Source organism: Vipera ursinii (assembly GCF_947247035.1).
Source record: "Vipera ursinii genome assembly, chromosome: 7".
Lineage (NCBI taxonomy): Eukaryota > Metazoa > Chordata > Lepidosauria > Squamata > Viperidae > Vipera > Vipera ursinii.
The window spans coordinates 50,512,581-50,534,330 of record NC_139521.1 but is presented as its reverse complement, the minus strand read 5'-3'; the positions used below and the strand labels follow the sequence as shown (position 1 = coordinate 50,534,330).

General features: G+C 36.7%; 1 protein-coding gene across 1 annotated transcript in view; it reads right to left on the bottom strand.

Annotated features, from left to right (window-relative positions):
- ARHGAP10 (Rho GTPase activating protein 10) overlaps nucleotides 1–21,260 on the bottom strand; it is a 116,195-nt gene extending 94,935 nt beyond the window's left edge. Inside the window, exon 1 of the mRNA XM_083367776.1 lies at nucleotides 20,853–21,260. Coding sequence (XP_083223902.1) covers nucleotides 20,853–21,006 — 154 coding nt within the window. The 5' untranslated portion in view covers nucleotides 21,007–21,260. The remainder of the gene's footprint in view (nucleotides 1–20,852) is intronic.
- Between the last annotated feature and the right edge of the window lie 490 nt (nucleotides 21,261–21,750).

Genomic DNA, 21,750 nt, shown 5'->3' with positions numbered 1-21,750 from the left:
GCCCCAAACAAGTTCCAAAGGAATGCAAGCTGTCCTGCAGGCTCAGGGAGCATCAGTGTCGGCGCAAACTATCCGTCGACATTTAAATGAAATGAAATGCTATGGCAGGAGACCCAGGAGGACCCCACTGCTGACACAGAGACATAAAAAAGCAAGATTACAGTTTGCTAAAATGTACTTGAGTAAGCCAAAATCCTTCTGGGAAAACGTCTTGTGGACACATGAGACCAAGATAGAGCTTTTTGGTAAAGCACATCATTCTACTGTTTACCGAAAATGAAATGAGGCCTACAAAGAAAAGAACACAGTACCTACAGTGAAATGTGGTGGAGGTTCAATGATGTTTTGGGGTTGTTTTGCTGCCTCTGGCACTGGGTGCCTTAAATGTGTGCAAGGCATCATGAAATCTGAGGATTACCAAAGGATTTTGGGTCGCACTGTAGAGCCCAGTGTCAGAAAGCTGGGTTTGCGTCCGAGATCTTGAGTCTTCCAGCAGGACAATGACTCCAAACATATGTCAAAAAGCACCCAGAAATGGATGGCAAGAAAGCGCTGGAGAGTTCTGAAGTGGCCAGCAATGAGTCCAGATCTGAATCCCATTGAACACCTGTGGAGAGATCTTAAAATTGCTGTTGGGAAAAGGCGCCCTTCCAATAAGAGAGACCTGGAGCAGTTTGCAAAGGAAGAGTGGTCCAAAATTCCGGGTGAGAGGTGTAAGAAGCTTATTGATGGTTATAGGAAGTGATTGATTTCAGTTATTGTTTCCAAAGTGTGTGCAACCAAATATTAAGTTAAGGCTGCCAATAATTTTGTCCGGCCCATTTTTGGAGTTTTGTTTGACATTATGTCCAATTTGCTTTTTTCCCCTCCCTTTTTTGTTGTGTTCCAATACATACAAAGGGAATAAACCTGTGTATAGCAAAACATGTGTTCCTGCATGCAATACTTTTCTGTGAGAAATACTTGATTTTCTGGAAAAATTTCTGGGGTGCCAACAATTTCGAGCATGACTGTATTTGTTAGAGAAAAAAATAATTTCTGAAGTGCAACAAGTTTCACAGCAACTATTTAGATCAGAGGTCCCCAACCTTTTGGGCACCAGGGACTGATTCCATGGAGAGAGGTTTTTCTGCGGACCAGAGGGGATGTGGTTTTGTGTGCTGCCTGCATCCCGCGGATGGGGCTTTGCTTGTTTGTGCGGACCAGTTGCTGGCATGCTGTGGCCCAGTACCGGTTCATGGACCGGGGGTTGGGGACCTGATTTAGATCAGTTCAAGAGCTCCACTCAAGGACAGTCCTCACATCGTGATGAAATCTTTTCCATTGTTGAGTAGAAATTAGATTTATATTTTTCCTTATAATCAACCATAATGTACTATATAATTTCACCTAATTCTTGTACCAACTTCTAGAAAAATTGGAGCAATTTTGTACCATTTTCAATATGGTACATGCAGTCTTCTCTTCTCCAGGTTAAATATTGCCTTCAACCATTCTTCCTCAGTGTCTTTTTTCCAGACTCCCAATCATTCTAATTTTTCAATAAGACAGGAAACCTTTTCTTTAAGAAAAAAAAGTACTTTCAAAAATCTCTTGCTCTAATGCAAGGGTAGGCCGCCTAGCACTAATGGTAATATCTTTTTTGAAACAATACAGTAGTGACTAAAATGGCCCTTTCACTTTTTTAAAAAAATCTTTTCAATCTAGCCCACTGAAGTGGGCTTTTTTCTTGGTACTTTTCCTTTATGTAAGACACGTCAAACTCGCGACATCATGTGACATCGCACAATGTATCGGAGCTTTTTCCCCACTGCCGTCAGTGGGGTGGGCGCAGTTTCCTGGTGACGCGTCCAGCCCGCGGGCCGGCAGTTTGACACCCCTGCTTTATGTACTAGCCAGATCAAATCTTTCTTAGCTTTTCAAGATCAACAAAGTTAGCTGCCTCTTCTGTTGTAGATTAAAATTATCTTGAGTTCTATTGCAGGTAACTATTTGGTGACATTCATACAGTTTTCTTGCCATGGTATATAGAAGTACTTTGTTATTATGATTTCTATATTTTGAGTCTTTCCTAGAGTTGTTTATTCAAGTACAAACTAGCTCAAACCAGTTTAGCATCTGAAATCAAATAAAGCTGGCCAGACTACTGCCACAGGCGGAGAACTAAGAACTGGAATAATTATATATCCTAGCTAGTATGCTTTTTTAAAAAAACTGTCCCTAAAACATGTAGAGAGCAACGAGATTATACCACATGTAAAATATTTGGCATTACCAATGAAACTAGAAGAAGCCACTTCTAATGATGGACATGTTTACATTCTACGGGCGTTAAGTCAAATCATTTCCTCCTAGAAGTTATTTTGAGGCTTATAAGAAATCTGTGATCTACCAATGAAACCAGAAGTTAAGTTCCCAATTTATTTATTATATTTATATACTAGTTTTAGTATAATACCATACAATGGCTTTATTTGCATCAATCAATTTACAAAGATCTATATGGCATCACGGCAACAATATTTAGGTAGGGAATGTCAAACCCTGTTTTTTTATGCTTTTTCTTCATTTGAAACACATCCCAATATGCTATTACCTTATGTGGCATTTACCTTCTATGTGGTCAATAAAAGTTTTAGTAGAGGATTAGGGGCAGAAATGCCAGTGAGAAAGAGACAAACAGTATTTAATATCATATATTTCTGTATTACTGCCTCAGCTAAAAAAGTATTTTTAAAATAAGCATTAAGCACTGGAGTATCTAAACATGAGTCTCTCATATAACAAAAAGTTAACAGTTTCATAGGACCTACATAGACGAAGATACAGCAATGTTTTTTTAGTATTTCTGCTGCATGTAGTTTTTGAGTTTTACTTACAAGTATCACATATTACACATATATATTTATTATGTTTCTGTATTATCTTTTTAGATTTTTGATGGCTGATTACGTACTATCAAGACAGTACATAGAGACTGCATAGAGAGATTTTCTCCATGATGATCAGTCCCTACCTGGTCCTTCATGCCTTCTCACATTATACATATCAACGATGTAATTGAATTCATTCACCTTGCTACTGATTCTCCTTTTTCCCTCCACTTTTTCCAGTATTATAAATTTCTCTAGCAAGCTTTTTGCTTAGTGTGTCCAAATTTTAATCATTGTTGAAAATATTTTATTTACATTAACATGTTTTTATTTATTTGTTTTTTACCATCAACAGTTCACTTGGAAGTGCCAGGTACAAAATGGACAGGTAAGTCAGTAATATCTAATGATTCAACACTTAGTTCTGTAGTCTGCCATATAATTACCAGATTTTTTTTTAAAAAAGCTTATAATTTAAAACTTATAGCAGGACAAATATAATCCAAGGCTCATGGTTTTAGAAAAGGAAATATCCTCTGATCAAGGCTTTCAAGACTGCTTAAAGACCTTTTTTCCCAAACTGGCTTTTAATAAATATAGTTATATTAAATAGTGTAAATGTGATCTTTATAACGATCAACGAAGGTATCGTATTTTGATGAGTTTATGGTTTAAATTTACATTAACCACCTTGAGCCATCTTGGAGAGGTAGTACAGAAATAAAAAAGATAGCTATCAATAAAAATGTTTTATTTATAAAATGTTTTCTGTTATTAAGTAATAATAATAGGTCAGCATAATTATCATTTAAAAAACCTCTTTGCATATGAAGTTCTTAATGGGGTACATCTTAGAAGACCATCCTCTGGTACCTATCTAGCTCTTCTCAGCTTGCATACACAATTTTAATAAGTCATTCTTATTTAAACTTAACATTATGCTAGCATATACAAGCACTTCTACAGACAATGTGGGTCAAAAATATTAATGGCATTTTATGTCAAAAGCAGTAACTGAAGTTTAGTGAGATACTTGTTTGGGGAATGTAGCCTCAATATTGATGTAATCTACGTTAATTCAATTATCCAAGTCATTATAGGACCAGCCATATTTAATATTAACTGCAGCTTCTGAACATCTTCAAAGGCAGACAAAAATAGTACACTAATACTACCAAGTTTGTTTTTGTATAACTAAACCAGCTTAAGGTTCAAATGTGCACCAATATTAGCCATAGTTAATACTACATAAATTCCACATCTTTGACACTGAGTTGTATTCGAACAACTAAAAACTACAACGAGCTCGTTCACCTAATTCTGGAAGTTGTTATTAAATGTTTTGCTGAAAAAATTGGCAAAGACAAACCAAATGAGAAATATAGTCCATAATTATATTTATACGTAAGAGAGAATAGTTATAGGTGCCAATAACACAGTAAATACAAGAGAAGTCTCCAACAGTAAAAAGTGGAAAATAAACATCTGAGACTGTCTTTCGACTCAAAATTGCTGACCTGAGTTTTCCTTCCTTATGGATTGTGCTCCTGGGACTTTACTAGAGCAAAGGACATCAGTTGTACTTCAGGAAAACAAGAGAAACACTGAAGATGCAGAGTGGATATTGGTGAGAGAGAGAAATGAGAGCGCATTGGAAAACCAAAATACAATCATGCATGAAAGATGTGAGATGAAAATAGATGGTGGAGGGAGTCAAAAGCCTCAGAAGCTACTACAGCTGAGAAAGTAGTAGCAGAACCTTATACCCACAAGAAATCTTTCACAGATGCAGCTCAGCAACTAATTGTTTTCACTTTCCTATAAACTGATAAGGCCTGAGAATCAGAGAAACAACTCAGAAAAGGGAGCAATTGCCAGGCTACTTCTAATTCCAGCAGCACTTAATGAGGTTTAAGGGCTGGAAGGCAGGGTGTAAGGTAGGGATAAGTATAAAGTAAAAGAACATGTGTAAAAGGAACACATTTTCCCAGTCATTAAAGGTCAGAGATAGAGTCAGAAAAGTGTACATTTTGTATAAAAATCAACTTTGTATAAATATCAAAAGAAAGTATTCAATGTTCTGGTCTGTGGTATATGCTATTACTTCTCATATGGGTCTTTTGTCATTTTAAGTTGATGCGTATACCGATTTATTTGTTCAGTTTATATAACCACTCATCTCATATATGTGACTCACAAAGTTAAAACACACACAAAATACACAAGATAACCAAAATGATACAGAATCTATGAAAACACATTAAAACTATTAAAACCCTGATCTGTGCAAGTAAAATCTAATTAATTATCAATAAAACCATTCAGCAGGCTCCCTACTATCATTACCAGATTCCTAGGCAAGATGGCAAAACCAAATCTTTAGGCCCTTCTTTAGATGCCAATCTAAATTCCTAGGAAATGAGGTGCAAAGAGCGGGTAACAGAGAAGTCTCTCATTCTTCTTGGTTTCCATCAGATAAACATTCCATATTAGATGTACCACGCTTCTCCAGCCACACCTGATCGGGTGGGTAGATGTAACTGGTCCCTCAATTCAAATATTTTTTAAAGTTTAATTATTTCTCCCGTAATTTGATTAAAATATGTGTTGACTACTTTATACATTTTTGGTTACTTTTCATATATTTGTCTACAAAGGAATGTAATTATTATTTCAGAAAATATAACAAAACATATAGATCTCACATTATTTTCCTTCTAAATGAATAGACTATATGAAAGCCATAATTAACTTTAAACACACATTAAGAATTTGCTGCCAAAAACAGATTGCTGTAAACATGTTTTCTCAAGTCACATTTTAGCAAGTACTCAGCCCTGTTATATCGTCTTTATTTTATCTGTGGAGTCGCAATTTTCTATTAAGTATTCTGAGAGGAAAAAAGCTAAGTGCTCTGTGGTTCAGGTAAAGAGAACAGAAGGTGTAAGAATGGGAATGTTTTAAAGTGCTTGTTCAGAAATTGAGAATCATTTTATTACTGCCTGCCTGCTAAGTAATTTCTCTACTGTTTTCAAATTATTTCCTATAATGTCAATAATACATACATGTTGTACGTGTGTGTGTGCATGTGTATGTTATAGATATGCTGTTATACTGTTGAGTTTTCAGCATGCCAAATACAAAATATATGTTACTTCATTTTTTTATAGTTAAAAGCAAATGTAGAACATTTTCATTATGCAAACATGTGCATTTATGAAGAAGCTTAAAGCTTAGTGGTCCCAGAACTGTATTTCCACTACAAGTAGTCTTCAACTCCCAACCACAATTGACCACAAGATTTCCTTCACTAAACAAGACAATTAAATGAGTTTTGCCCCTTTTTATGACCTTTCTTGGCAGTGAATCTTTGCTTATCAGAAGGTCCCAAAAGGATGCCAATTGCCAAACATCCAAATGTCAATCATATGACCACAGGGATGCTGCAACAGTTGTTAAGTGTGAAAATTGGTCATACATCATTTTTTTCAGTTCCGTTCTAACTTTAGTCACTAAATGAATGGTTTTAAGTCAAGAACTACCTGTATATTGTGTTACTTAAGCCTATACTGAAGTGAATGAATTACATCTGATTCATTATCTTATCATTTTTGTCTGTAGACTGAATAGTAAGTAATATTTTACCATATTGCCTGCTTTTATTACCTTAAGTTAGCTTTGAAAAAGGTATGGGAGCTATACGTTTGCTTTGGTGGAAACTTTAAAAATATTTTACCTTCTTTTGTGAGAATCTATCCAACTCAAAACATTTTAATGAAACAAGCTGAGTTAATATATAAGATTTTTCACTCAAAATTATGCAAGATTATATGTGAAAACATATCATTACTATGTATGTTTTTCAACAACATAGTAAATACACAATTAAAATATGGCTAAAGTAACTGCTTTAGTTGAACTCTCAAGGACCTATTAGAAATATATGTACAGCAATCTGCAACTTCTGTGTTCCTTAATAGGGCTCCACCTTGATATGTTATGATACTTCTCACAAAAGAGTTGGGTGTCTTCAAAGGTTGCCTGGGAAAACACCCAGAAAAGAAAGAGGATGGCAACCTCCTCATCTAAAGCTGAAAATTGAGCTGAATAAAACTTGTTCTATAGGAATGCTAAAAGAGAACAAAGAATGCTGTAATTGTAGATTGTTATAATCCAGTTAATTATAGCCTATCAAATTCACAATGTAGTTGCTACATTTTTCTCAAATTGCACAAATGATAAAGTTAAAGCAAAACATATTATCAATTCAAATCATTACTTAGCAAGCTTCTGGTTCATCAAGGGCAATATTTTGATTCTTCTTTCAAGTATTATAATTATTTGTGATCAAAAGTTATGGAACGGCTGGAAGTAGGGAGATAATAAGGACACCTTTGAACTTCTTTACCCCTAAAAAGTGAAGTGTCATAAAACAAAATAATATGCTTTAGTTCACGGGTGTCAAACTCGCGTCACATGATGTGTCACGACGTATCATGACTCTTTTTGCATTGCTGGCAATGGGGTGGGCGCGGCTTCGGTATGATGAAACCGGCCTGCAGGCTGGCAGTTTGACACCCCTGCTTTAGTTGCTTGATGTTCCAATTAGATTTGGTGTCAGTAATCAATAAATAGAATATTTCAAGGTAGATTACTTTCCCTTATTTTGCAGGCTAGTAAATTTTATTTAGCAAGTATTATTTACAAATTTATTTACTGGATTTATATCCCTCCAACTCCATGAGATACAATAAACTTAAAAACCTCCATATTGTAACACAATTTTAAGAATGGTAAAACATATGCAATAGATCTAAAATCAGCATCCACAATATCAAAACATTCTCAGTAAAAAGAAACACACATCAAACTATGTTACAATAATTTATAATATACTTCTACTGTAAATTGACCAAAATAATAATCATTGCACCTACCATACTTATTAACGTAAAGAAAACCCTATGATAAAATCAACCAATCCCAGCAAAATTATGTCAACTACCAAAGGTTCTCTGAAACTATCCAATTTTTAATGTTCACTTTGGATGGACATTATACTGAACTCAATCTGATATTCAAAGGGAAGCTATTTTATAAAATCATTACAGAAAAAAATCTTTTGGTTTCCCTTTGTTGTTTGCTAAAATGTGGGATACTCAAGCTTTTTTACCATGAGAAATATAACATATGCGTTGGTTCTAGCTGAGGATGACTGGCGATAGCCTGAGGCTAAGACATAAAGAGCTCTATAGGTCAAAACCAGAATTCCAAATTGCACTTGGAAGCCTATTAGCAAGACCTAAACACAGATATAAAGTGCTTCTGGTGGTTGACTCTGCCATCACATGGATATTGTGTCACATTTTCTACCAATTATAACTTCAGGTGGTCTTTAGAACAGCAGTATTCTGATTGTGTGATCGTGAAGTCATGAGTTTCTATTGCAAAAGTTTCAGTCTAGCCACAACTGAAGCACCAGCCAAATTTGGGCAAACAGTGCTTAGCCACAGCCTATACTTGCCTATCCAGTGGTAGTCATGAACTAAGGAGGATCTCAGAACCTCCTCCTTTGGGGTAGCCTTTCTCCTTCAAGACAACACAGAAGCTGCCCCTGAATGTTGCTCAAGTTCAACTTCATCTTGTTTTTTCCTATTCAGATCTTGAAAGCCTGCAGGCAGTGGGACAAGATTTCCATAGCTCTGCTAATTTGGCTTAGGATCACACTGTAGATCTGAATATTGCTAGCATACTGTTGATACCAACCCATACCAAAGATTATCTCTCCCATTCATTAGTTGTTAAATAACAGGACAGAATAGACTGAACACTGACACACACAGGTAGTCAAAAGCCAATGTCTTCTCAATTATGATTAGGAATTAAAACTGCCCATAAAGGAAGGCATTGAAACCTAAAAACAGTGGTTTCTTTTAACAATACAGTATGTGAAATATATAACCATTCATAACTAAATCATCATTTTGCACAGAATGCTGTGGCACAGGTAGTTATGAGCATAGCTTATTATGTCCATGTAATGCTACTACTCCACAAACTGCACTGGCTCCCAATAGGCTTCCTGATATAATTCAAGGTACTTGTAGAAGTTGACCAGGATGAGCCAAAGTGCATCATCTGTCTCGACTTTCTTTCTGTCCACAAAAGATCTAAGTCCAGTCCACCTTGCATTCCGCTGGCTCTTCTCTACCACCAATTTGTTTTGACCATCAGTGGTTCAGATTCTTGTAGAGAGTGCTAGCATGTGATAAACCCTTATATTCATTTGAACTGCCTGAACTCCTGATTTCCTGCACTTGACAGCACTGGTTATCGTCCTCCATAGCGCAAGGTTGGGTTACTTGTGGGACCACTTTTTCCCTAGAACATCTGCTTCCCCCACATTTTTATATCTTATATAATTTCCATTGGGTAACTTTCTCCAATTTGATTGAAAACTACAGCTGTCAAAATTGATATTAACATTTCATATTTCAGTTGCATTAGCTAAAAATGCTGGTATCAAAGCTTTAAGTTGCTGACTGGAAAGACAAAAATATTTGTTGCAATATTATTTATTACATATGTATATGCAAAGTCAGCCATACCCTGCCAAAAACGTATGAGTTACTTTTGCTAAACTTTTGTCAGGTAGCCAAGCTCCATGTAATGAGACTGAAAACAAACCCATTAACAACTACCAACTGATTATGCTACTTTATAGCTTCCAATTCTTTATATATAGAACTTATAAATAAAATTATGCAATTCTGATAAATGGCCTTTCTGATAAGTGGCATGTTTCATTCCCTGTCAGGGCACGCTCTCCCCTAAAAATGTCTTGCTTATTCAACTAATTTTTCAGTAACAAATGTACTGAAATTTACCCAACTGTCTTAACAGAGGCTGACCATTCAGGTTTTGGAAGGCATGGCTTCAACTAAGCCTGACTTCTGAAAGGCTCTGAAGACCTGACTGGTTTGGTGAGTCATCTGGATTGTACCTAGTTTTCTGAACTGCCTTGGGCACAATAATAAAAGATGGGAATACAGGTACTCCTCTACTTCATTAAGTGAATACAATTCATTTAGTGATTGTTACATGACCCCCCCCCAAAGTATTTGACACAGTCCCAAAATTACGAATGTTGCAACACCACGGCAGTCATTCAGCCTTATGAATGACCGCAGAGGCACTACAACACTTACCCTGCCTATTCCCCCCCTGCTCCCCACAATTGCTTCCCCCCCATCCTGCTGCACCGAACTCACTTACCTTGTGAAGATCTGTCTCCTCTCTGCTGCAGTTTCTTTGACAGTGGGATGATTTCGTTTCCAGCATCCGATTGGCTTGCAAATGCTTTTTGCGCATCAAGAGTGAAATATTCTGGGCACCATGATCACAGCCCCCAGAAACCTCCAGTCTATGCACAAAACGTTTGCAAGCCAACAGGATGCTGTGAGGCAGTGAAATTCTCAGAAATGTCTTCATTGTTTTGAAAAATTGGTCCACCGGCACGTTGTGTCCTGCCTCCCATAGACACTTGACAGTCACCAGTTTGCATACAGAGCAAAAAGATCCACAAAGGATGCCATAGCCATCACTCTCCATACTTCTCTGACTCATCTGGAGCAGTAGGAGACCTATGTAAGGATGCTCTTTGTGGATTTTAGCTCTGCATTTAACACAGTTCTTCCATACGCACTAGTGTCTAAACTTGTCAATCTCAGACTTTCACATTCAATCTGCCTTTGGATTATGAACTTCCTGTCTCACTGCTCTTAGAGGGTTAGATTAGGCAACTATATCTCTTCAGCCCTTATTCTTAATACCCCACAAGGCTATGTGTTAAACCCCCTACTTTACACCTTCCCCACTCATCCCAGCAATATTATTGTTAAATTTGCAGATGCTACAACAGTGGTGGGGCTTATCTCCAAGGGGGATGAGTCTGCCTACCAGGATGAGCGGTTGCTCTTGTGGTGCAGAGACAATAATTTGGTTCTCAACACAACTAATACCAAGGAGCTTATAGTAGATTACAGGAGAAATAGATACATTCAGCCCCTGATCATCAGCGGAGACTGTATGGAGCGGGTGGCAAGCTTTAGGTTTCTGGGTGTTATCATAAAGAAGGACCTGACCTGGAGTGTTCATGGTATAGCATTGGTTAAGAAGCCCAGCAGAGGTTTTATTTCTTGAGACTTCTCAAGAAACAACAAAAACTGCTGTTGACCTTCTACTGTTGCTCCATAGAGAGCATTCTAACTTATTGCATTTGTCTGTGGTTTGCTTGCTGCACAGTAGCACATAGGAAAGCGCTCCAGAGGGTCATTACCATCACCCAGAGGATTATTGACTGCTCTCTCCTCCGCCCGGGACGAACTGTATAGTTACCGTTGTCTTAGGAAAGTTCAAAATATTCTTAAAGACTCATCCCATCCCGGACATTCTTTTTTTGAACTATTACCATCTGGCAGACAGTACAGGATAATAAAGCAAAGACAAATAGGCTGAAAAATAGTTTTTATCCCAAAACTGTAGCCATATCAAATACCACAGTATAGTGCAACACTGAAGTGCAATATTAGGGGCAGTGCAATGATGAATAAAATGTGAACGATGTGTGTATATAATGTATGTTTTTATTTGTGGTTTTTACTTGTATGCAGTGTGCACTTTGGACAGCACTTAATTTTGTTGTGAGTTACACAATGACAATAATTCTATTCTATTCTATTCTATTCTATTCTATTCTATTCTATTTAGCTAGTATTTCGCTAAAGAATCTGGTTATTGGAATGGATCTTGTCTAATGTCACAGAAAAGCAGCTTTTGTTGTTTCAGAGTACATAGTATAAAATAATGGATTTAAATTATTGGGAGGCACATTTTGAATGTTTTAAAAAAATTCTCAGTACCTAATATAAGCAATAGCAATAGTTACACTGATGGTAAGTTCCTTTCATTCATTATTCAAGCAGAAGCTAATCAATCATCTGTCTGAGAAGCTTTTATTTGATTTGACTGCCTAAGTGGCATTTTCTAAAACTATGGTTACTTGGTTCTAAAATAAACTAAGTTGTTGAGGTCAGAAACATTTAATCTACACTGAAGCCATTGAAAATTAAACAGAGGGAGCACCAATTTGGGTAAACTGTAATGCAAAAATTCCTAAAACTTTTGAGGAAGTGATGATTGAATTATTGACTGAATTGTTTAGTGGTGGTTGTAAAAAGATAAGCATTTCCTAAGCCATTGCCAACTAACAATTGTTAACAGCTTTTATAGAAACTTCCATGTGATATGTATTGGTATCTATTCAGAAAGTTGTTATATATATTCTCTTCACAGTGTAATTCCTGCCATGCAGAAAGTTTACTTGTTTATATTATTTAATTTATATACTTGCCCACATCACAAAATGTGTTTCTGGACATTAGTTTTAAAACAAAGAACATAAACAATAAGCATAAAAGTGCCACAGGAACCCAATATCAATCAGCACTGATGCCAACCATAAGATACTTAAAAATTTCAATTGCTTAGGAAAAAAACCAACTTTTTTTTTATTACAAATTTTGAAATTTTCAGGTAAAGGCTTTGGGCAAAATAATTATATAATACTGAAAAGAGAAATCTATGAAAGCTATGCGTGATCTGCAGCTACAACTGAACAAAAGGACAAGAACTTTAAAACAAAATTGGATTTATTTTGTTAATAACTTAATATTCAGAGGTGTGCTATGCTTAACAATTTTGAGATACCGATGATCCTTTGAATCTGTTGGACACACCCTTCATTTCTAATTTATTTTTACTTATTAAACTTGTATGATGGCCATCTTACCAAAGAAAACTCTAGGCAGCTTTGAGTTTAGCATAAAATAAACTATTTAAAAAAACTACCAACCAGCATAAACATGTCTGTGTTTTATAAATAAATATAGGCTGGGGATGGCTAGCAGGATAGAGAAGATACCACCTCCGTGTCGTCCATCCTCTTGGTTTTTAGTTTCTTATTTAAATGTTTTGTATTATCTTTTTTTACTTTTTATTATTCTGCGAACTACTCAGAATTGCTTTAATGGGTACTATATAAATTTAATTTTAATATATTTTAATAAATAAAATTCCACCCAGTAATCTTTTTCATAGCTTGTATTAGTGTATTTGGCACTTTAAACACAATTATTTCTGCTTCTTTCACAATCAGCTTCCACATATAATCTTTACTTAAATCAATATTTTCGTTCATCTCTTTTATTTGTTGAATGGTTTTTAAGGGCTCTCTAAAGGCGACAACCAGTGTCAATTCAATAATGTAGCTTATCATCCACAGTAATTCAAGATATATAATTTTAATTAACATCAACAAGCCACAACATTCACATGATGATTTTTCATAAGATAACAAATAGTCTGTATATTCGCTTTAATCATATCATGCCACAAGCAATATCCTGCTACTGTAAGAAGAGAATGGTGGTCAATTTCGATATGTTTAGCCCAGCATGAAAGTAGTATACCTATAATAATCTAAGGCATCCTGACTATATTCATGCAATCATGTGCAAGTTAGAAACTTTTTAGAACATAAATGACTGAAGGCTAAATACTCTAAAACAGCTTCCTATACAATATTTCATAAATTATTATGAAATGCAGAAAAAAAAACCCACAGGCCATGTGCATGAAAGTGTGATTTTGCATGAAAGTTCAGCACTGAGATTTAGAAGCTCAATGCCATTAAATTTGCTCTTTATGATACTATACAGGTAAAACAGAAGCAACAAAAAAAAACACAAATCATACAGGAACTAAACTGAATCTGAAAGACCGAAGTAGTATTTTCTAAAATCCAAATTAATGCTTGAATATCCTCAAAACATCAAACAAACATGAAGGTAAAATAAAGAAGACAAAGAATATCAGAACACAAACTGAACAAATACTGTAGGCTAGGAAAGTCTTTTTCTAGTCATTCCAGACATGCAGGGAAGTATGACTCTACCAATTACCTTAATCTAGTGTCAACATATATGTCAGAATGACTTCACCTAAGATTCTACTCTTTTGAGATTCCAAAGAGATTTACCCATTTAGTGACACAATACAAAAGCTCAGCAGCTTATCAAATCTTTCCCAATTGGAGCACTACCGTATAATAGTTTGAAGAAGCAGCACTCCAATGACACCAATGAGGAAAAATATCTTATGGCATAAAGATCCATTATCAGAAAATTGCTAAGCACATCGATTTGTGCTTTAGATTGTAAGCTGCCCTGAAGTCTTCGGAGAAGGGCGGGATATAAATGGGATTAAAATAAAATAAATAAATAAATAAAATAAAACCAAGCAAAGCACAGAATTCCTTACAGCTCGAAATAAACCCAAGCCCAACTGTTTCCAAATTTGGAAAAGTCTATACTTCACATTGAGGTGGCTAAGAGACGAAGCAAACTTCCTTCCAGCCTTAAGATAATGAACAAATTAGACTGAAAAATAAATAAAACAAAACCCACAAACAATTGGGAAAACAATGAAGTTACTTTATGTCTGGAAGAAAATAAGATATTGAAAATTCTTGGATCACAACAGAAACTATAAACTGAGAAAAAATTATGCAACTTTGTTTACAGAAAAAAAAAAACCAAGAATACAAACATGTCTAAAAAGAGCTGTCTTGAGCAAGTGAAACCACAGCCCTCTGGATCGTGGAAAAAGCTCTCTCCACAGAACCAGTCCCTGGTGCCCAAAAGGTTGGGAGCCCCTGGCCTAGGTTACCTTAAACTCATGGAATAAAAACAGGGCAGAAATATATAATTGGTGGCAGGATGAAATACATGTATAAAACTTTCAAAAGCAGCCTAACACCTAAAGTGGAATGTTAAAATCATTTCTCATTTAAGTTAAAAATGAAACATAGTTCATAAAACCAGAAGCCAAAAAGATCAGATGACAGAGTGAGTAAAATTAAATCAAAATAAGCACAAAATACGAATATCAAAATAATTCATATACTGCTACTCTGTAACTTTTATAAAGACAACTGTACAGGTAATCTTCCACTCACAACCACAACTGAGCCCAACATTTCTATTGCGAAGTGAAACATTTGTTAAGTGAATTTTGCCACCATTTTAAGACCTTTCTTGCCTCAGTTGTTAAGTGAATCATTGCAGTTGTTAAGTTAGTAACACGATTGTTAAGTTTTCCGCTGACTTTGCTTGTTAGAAGATTTCAAAAGGTAATCACATGAGCCTGGTACCCTGCAACAATCATAAATATGAATTAATTGCCAAGCGTCCAAATTTTGATCATGTGACCATGGGGATGCCACAATGGTTGCGTGAAAAACAGTCATAAGTCCCTTTTTCAATGCTGTTGTAACTTTGAACAGTCACTAAATGAATTGCTGTACGTCGAGGACTATCTGTATTTATTATTTCTTGCTAGTCCTAAATACTTTTAAAAGCATGGTTAACAACAAATGTTAAAACATGTTAAACAAGTAAACAAGTAAAGCCCCATGAATTATCCGAATGGCCCATATTTTAAACATCTAAATAAATGTACATTTCTGCATTAAAAATTAATATTAAACTAGCCTCACAAAAATGCATTAAAAATGCCTTTGATAATGTTGATAAATGAGCTTCCAGACATAATTTTTGTATAAGTTAGTTGTAGGGCGATGGCGCTAGATGGTAAGACGCTCCCAACCATAATGTTCCTGTAGATGCCAATAACCCTTGCTTAACTATCAGATCACCACAGTGTTACAGATTTTTTTAAAAAAATAACAAGGTATACCTTTTCACAAGGCCTGATGAGTCAACATCCAAGAGCTTAAACTGATTCTTTCTACAAACACCCAGATAAGGTAGGGACTGGTAATACAGAGAGGCTGGACTAGTTTGAATCCCTTTTTATGGTATCTGGAAAAGCTTCTGATCATGAGAGCTGAAAGCTGGCAATACAAGTTTTGACACAGGAAAATATATATATGTCACATATCAAAGAAAACCTTAATGTTCCTCTCCCAGCTGATGCTGCTCACACCTGTAATATAGATCCACACACTTTGTATTTCTCAGCCCACCAAAAAATGTTAAGAGAGAACTTGGCAAACAAAATATTGCCTATACCTACTCTTGATGCTGTTGACCCATTATTCTGAACTGTAGTAGTGCTACTACCCAGAGTCCACTTGGTTTTGGCTGTTTGCAAGAGAGGTTCTGTGGGACCAATGTACTTCTTGGTCCTTTAGTCTTGGCTATTGGAGATGTTTTAGCTCTCTATTCTTCCCTTAGAAGTCTACAGTTCTGTAATTTCTTAATTTCATTCCCAGTTAGTGAAAGATCTCTGGTTACCTGCAGCCATTTTCCTACTGCGAAGTGGCCACTCTTAATATTTGGTGGAATGAGCCTTTGGGATCCAGTTTGTGTCTCTTATGATTTCCCATTTCAATTTTTCTGAGGACAAATGGGCAATGTGAGCTTTTTAAAGCATCTCCAAAATAAGCATAGCATAGACTAGGTTCTTTCTTTCCTTCAAGGTTTAAAGGCAAAATCATCTCTATAATTACTTACAATGAAACCTTGCTAGTCGACCAGACTGTTCACTCAAGTCTTTGGTGAGAATGACTGAGGCCTCCTTTTAATTTAGGTTGTTTCTTTTGCTTCCACCTAGATTATTCTTCTGCCATCTGTATTGTTTTCATTTCTTTTTGTTTTTATTGTCATTTTTTTATGTCTTAAATCATTTGTAAGGGCCCAGAGTCACTGGAAGTTAATTGGCACATACATTTTAGTAACAATGCTTTTCCTAAATTAAGAGTATAAAAGATGTAAGATTTTTCTAGTGTTGCATTCCTAACTGAAGGGACACTATCCTACTGTGGTCCAGAGATAATTCACAGTACTTATAACATGTGGAGACATTTCTCTAAGAAAACTGAATTAAGAAATCTGTTGTATACCGGTAGTTCAGCAATATAAAAGTTTGGTTAGCTACTTTTAAATTTAGTTTTCAGAGGTAAGTTAATAACACTAGTGGAAAAGAACTAAACCAAAAATTATGCAATAATAAATGGGAAATTTAGCACTCCTAGAAATATTTTTGGTAGAACAACTTTTAAATTTGCATTTAGGACAGCATCTATATACACCCATTTCTTGCTTAGTGACCGAGTTCCATTTCAATAAACAGGTTCTTTAGCGAAATAATGGCTAAATAAAGTTATTTCTAAGAAAAAGGGAGACCTGTGAATGGTTGCTAACTAAGATAATTGCTAAATGAGAAGTTACTGTATTAAGTAAGGGCTTTATGCAGGCAAAATTCTTAGTTGATTTAAACGATAAAAGAAACTTCTTAAAAGTATAAAACACACCTGTGAAGACAAGTACTTTATATGTAAATATGTACCTATTAATATGCAGAATTGGACATCCATTTTCAGCATTCGCTTTCAACTGTGCACCTTTTAAAGGATATTGGGTTCACTAACCTCATTTTCAAACCAATTTGGGATAATTTTAAAGCTCACAGAAAACTTCAAAATGACAAGTTTGAATAGCTACCTGTAAATTTAACGTTACTCTTCAATAAAAGATGAGAATGTTTAAGAATGTAAAGAATTGGAAATGAATGTCAAAAACCTAAGTAAGATTTTGATCTAAGAAAGTTATAAATGAATTAAAATAGAAGACAAATTTGAATTATTAGAACTCTTGCTATAAAATTTTGGAAACAAATAAACAAACACCAACATACAAACAGTGGGAACTAAATTGCTTAGTCTACCCTAACAAATGAGGGACACGGTGGCTCAGTGAGCTTGTCAATCAGATGGTCGGCAGTTTGGCGGGTCAAATCCCGAGTGTCGCGTAACAGAGTGAGCGCGCCTGTTACTCGTCCCAGCTTCTGCCAACCTAGCAGTTCGAAAGCATGTAAAAAATGCAAGTAGAAAAATAGGGACCACTACGGTGGGAAGGTAACAACATTCTGTGCGCCTTTGGCGTCTAGTCATGCCGGCCACATGACCATGGAGACGTCCTCGGACAAGCGCTGGCTATTCGGCTATTGAAACGGAGATGAGCACCGGTCTCTAGAGTTGGAAACGACTAGCACGCATGTGCGGGGGAACCTTTACCTTTTACCCTAACAAAAATTAATGACTTTTTATGATTTCAGAAATTGGAACTAAAGATTCCTGGCTGAAAGAAAAAAAAGGGGACGAAAATCTGTCTTGTGATTTTGCAAACTGACAGAAAATGCTATGATATTTGAAATACTCCAGATCTTTGAAGATGGGAGTCAGAAAATAGCAATTACAATGTTAGCAATGATTATGAATAGACTATTTCCAAAAAAGATGTTAAAAAAGATATGGCAGAAGTAAAAGAGACACAAAGAATAAAACATCTTGGGGAAAAAGAGATGAAATAAATTTTAGGGGAAAAGTTTCGTGATAAAGAACTGAAATGTTTTCCTGTTGCAGAAAAATCAGAACATAAGGAAATTGAAGAAATACTTTAAAAATATGGCTTGGAAGACAGAGTAGATAAAAGTGGAAATACAAATGACAAGTCAAGTGAATGACCTAGATTTTTACAAGTCTTAGGACTTGTAAAAAAATTGGTTAAAGTCTTGAAGAAACCTTTGATGGGAAAAAGAAAAACTGAAGAGAGATTCTATGACAATATTTCAATGAATTAAAGATTAAGATTGGAAGAAAAGGAAAGAATATAAAATTGGTTTGTTGAACAACATTAAAATGGCATATTTGTATACCTGGAACTTTTTGCATCTATGGATTTGTGTATGGAGAAAGAACAGGTTATGGGAAGAAGAAATACTTATTGTAAATATTGTTACCATATAGACCAGGGGTCAGCAACCTGAAACAGTGAAAGAGCCACTCGGAACCAGTTCCCTCACAAAAGGAAAAACTGGGAGCCGCAAAAAATGTGTGCACATGTGCGTACATGCGCGCATGTGCAGAACAGGGTTTGACTGAAGAGTGGAGCCAAGGCGAGATATGCACCTACCCTGCATATTTGAATTGATTGGTTGAACTTTTTTAGTCCCACTTTTTTTTTTGGACTGCACATGGCAGAGGACTGGGAGCCACAGGAGACGGCTGAAAGAGCCGCATGTGGCTCCGGAGCCGCAGGTTGCAGAACTGTGATATACACTGAGAGAAATCTAAGTTCCAGTTTTAAAGAATACACCCATGTTTCTATAGAATACAAGAGAAGGAACAAGAAAGCAATAAGACTGTTTAATAAAAAAAAGTCATCTACAATTAGAATACAATTAGAAATAAGATTGACAAGCCTATGGTACATAGCTTAATCATTTTACAGCCCCACAAATACCCAAAGACCCAGCAAAACTTGATAAAAACATATTTAAGGTTTATTCTTTTAAGCAAAATATTCAAATATAACCAGCCTGTATTTATTCTCTTAAACCCAGCAAGCATAACAAATACTCTGGGATTAGCAGCTTTTAATGTAAGGATATAGAAACATCAGATTATTTGGTCCATTACACACAAACATACATACAAAGATATTCCAAAATATCTTTAATAGAATGTAAACTGAAAACTGTGTTTCAAAGTAGGTATCATTAGGGTAACCCAGAATGGTTGATACATTAATTTTTAATTTTAGTGTAGAGAGCATGTAATATTTTTATCTTTTATTGAGACCAGCAGAGAAAATTATATAATTAATCATTTTATGTAGTATTTTGAAAGTAAATCTAATCTGCTGTATAAACAGAAATTAGCCTCATCACAATCACTATATGAACATTAAACATTAAAATTTCCACATAGAACATTTACACATTCATTTAAATTATTTAAAGCAAATGTCTATGTACACAAGATACAGACATTCATATAGTAGCATTAAATTATACAAATGAAGAACAGATATATTTATATAATCTGTTGAATTTCCTCACAATATTAGGTTTCCTGCTTCTAGACCCAAATTAAACACATCTGGGTTGTTACAGCAAAGTAAAGTAAGAATTTAAATAAATACTCAGAAAATATTTAAATCAGCTAATTAATGATTACACAATACAAATACTGAATAAAGCTATAAAATCGTATTGTGCACAAATATGAATCTGGTAAACTCTGATTACGGTGCCAAAGGCCTGTAACTGACAATCAGGAAAGGCAAATATGGGAATTCTCTTATTGTATATAATAAACTCATCCAATGATAATTATTGAATTAAAATTCATAGATATAATCCAAGTATGTGTTTCATATATTTCTAAAAAATTGAAAGGCTTCGAAATATAATCTGAAGTGTTAAGAGGAATGTCAAGCTATATTGACTGATCAGACTAAAATAAGTTTTATATCAGGAAACATTAAGCAGCGTTTTCCTACTCAGAAGCAGCGCGACTTGGAGACGGATTTCAATGCATATACTTCAGGAAGACGTTTATCCTATGTAAATTATGCAAACATATCAGCCGGAAAACTGCAGCTCTTTCTTAAGTTATATTAGCCGTATGAATTTGGGTCTGCATTGCTGTAGATATATCGAGGAATGCCGATCGGTTTCGTCATTAGCGCAAAGCGCCGAAGGCTAGTGAATTTTGAGTGTCCCCCTTACACCATCCTGCTTTCCGTACTTTTCTACTCTTAAGCTCCAATCACCCAATCCAAGAAACCCAACACTCTTCTCAAACTGCGCTCCCATCTGCTGTTTTGGCCCAGGCAAGAGGAGGAGTCGGAGAAATAATCCAAACAGCTAATCGCGCTTTCGGTGCCCCCGGACCTTGTAGGGGCAAGAAAAGATTACCGGGACACGTGCGCCAGGGAATCTGGTCGCAAACTCGATTATTTTGTTCTGCCTTAGTGCCAAAACCAGCCACTCTCTCCCCTCCCCGTCCCGCACATACTTTGGGTTCCCGCCTCTCCCAACTTTTCGACTCACTCTTGGTGGCGGCGATCAGCGTCTTGCCATCCTTGAGCAGCTCTTTGATGAATTTGTTGGTTTTCTCCAGCTCCGCTTCGTGAGCTCGTATCCTTTCCCGGAACCGAGGGCTGTCCAGGTAGCAATCGCTGAACTCCAAAGGCTGCAGTCCCATGGCTGCTGAGGCGGCGGCAGGGCTAGACCAAAATACTTCAGCCTATCTAATCCTTCTCCGAGAGGCTGCAGGAGGAGCACGCCCGCCTTCTCGTCCAGACCAGAACCGGTCCCTACAGCGCCTCACCAGGGCAAAGCCGACAGACGCCGAGGACTTATTCCAGCCCCTCTAAAAGAACCGCGGGAGAACCGGAGGGCTTCGGCGCCGCCGACGAGCAACGCCACAGGAAGGAGACTGGCGGGGAAGAAGTTGGTCATTGAAAAATCCGCCACCAGCTCTACGCACCTTTGGACCGCCTCGGGCGCTCCGCTGGAAATCGAGGCAGAAGCTGGGCTGCTCTGAAGGAGCTCCGCGGACAAGCCTCCCCCCGCGGACTGGCTGGAAGAGGAGACTAAGGCGGCCCGCATCTGCATTCCCTCCCTCGGTCCCGCCTCCCTCCCAGGCTGAGTCTCCACTCCTGGCCTTCCCGCCTCCGGTTTTTCCAAGTTTTTCCAATCCGACACCGAGGTTTTCTCGCTCGGCTCCTCCCTTCAGCCGTCCGGGTCTTGCCGCTCTCACGCTCCTCAGGGTGACGGAGGAGGTCTCCCTTGGGCCTGTAACAGGGCGTCAGCTTCAGTCGCTGCTTTGGACTCCGCGGTCTCCAAATCTCTGCTTGGGACGGTTTAAGAATAACCCGCAGGGAACAAACGGCGACGTTCTTGCTTGTCAGTCGTTCGCACGAACATCGTTCCCTTTATTCTGTAG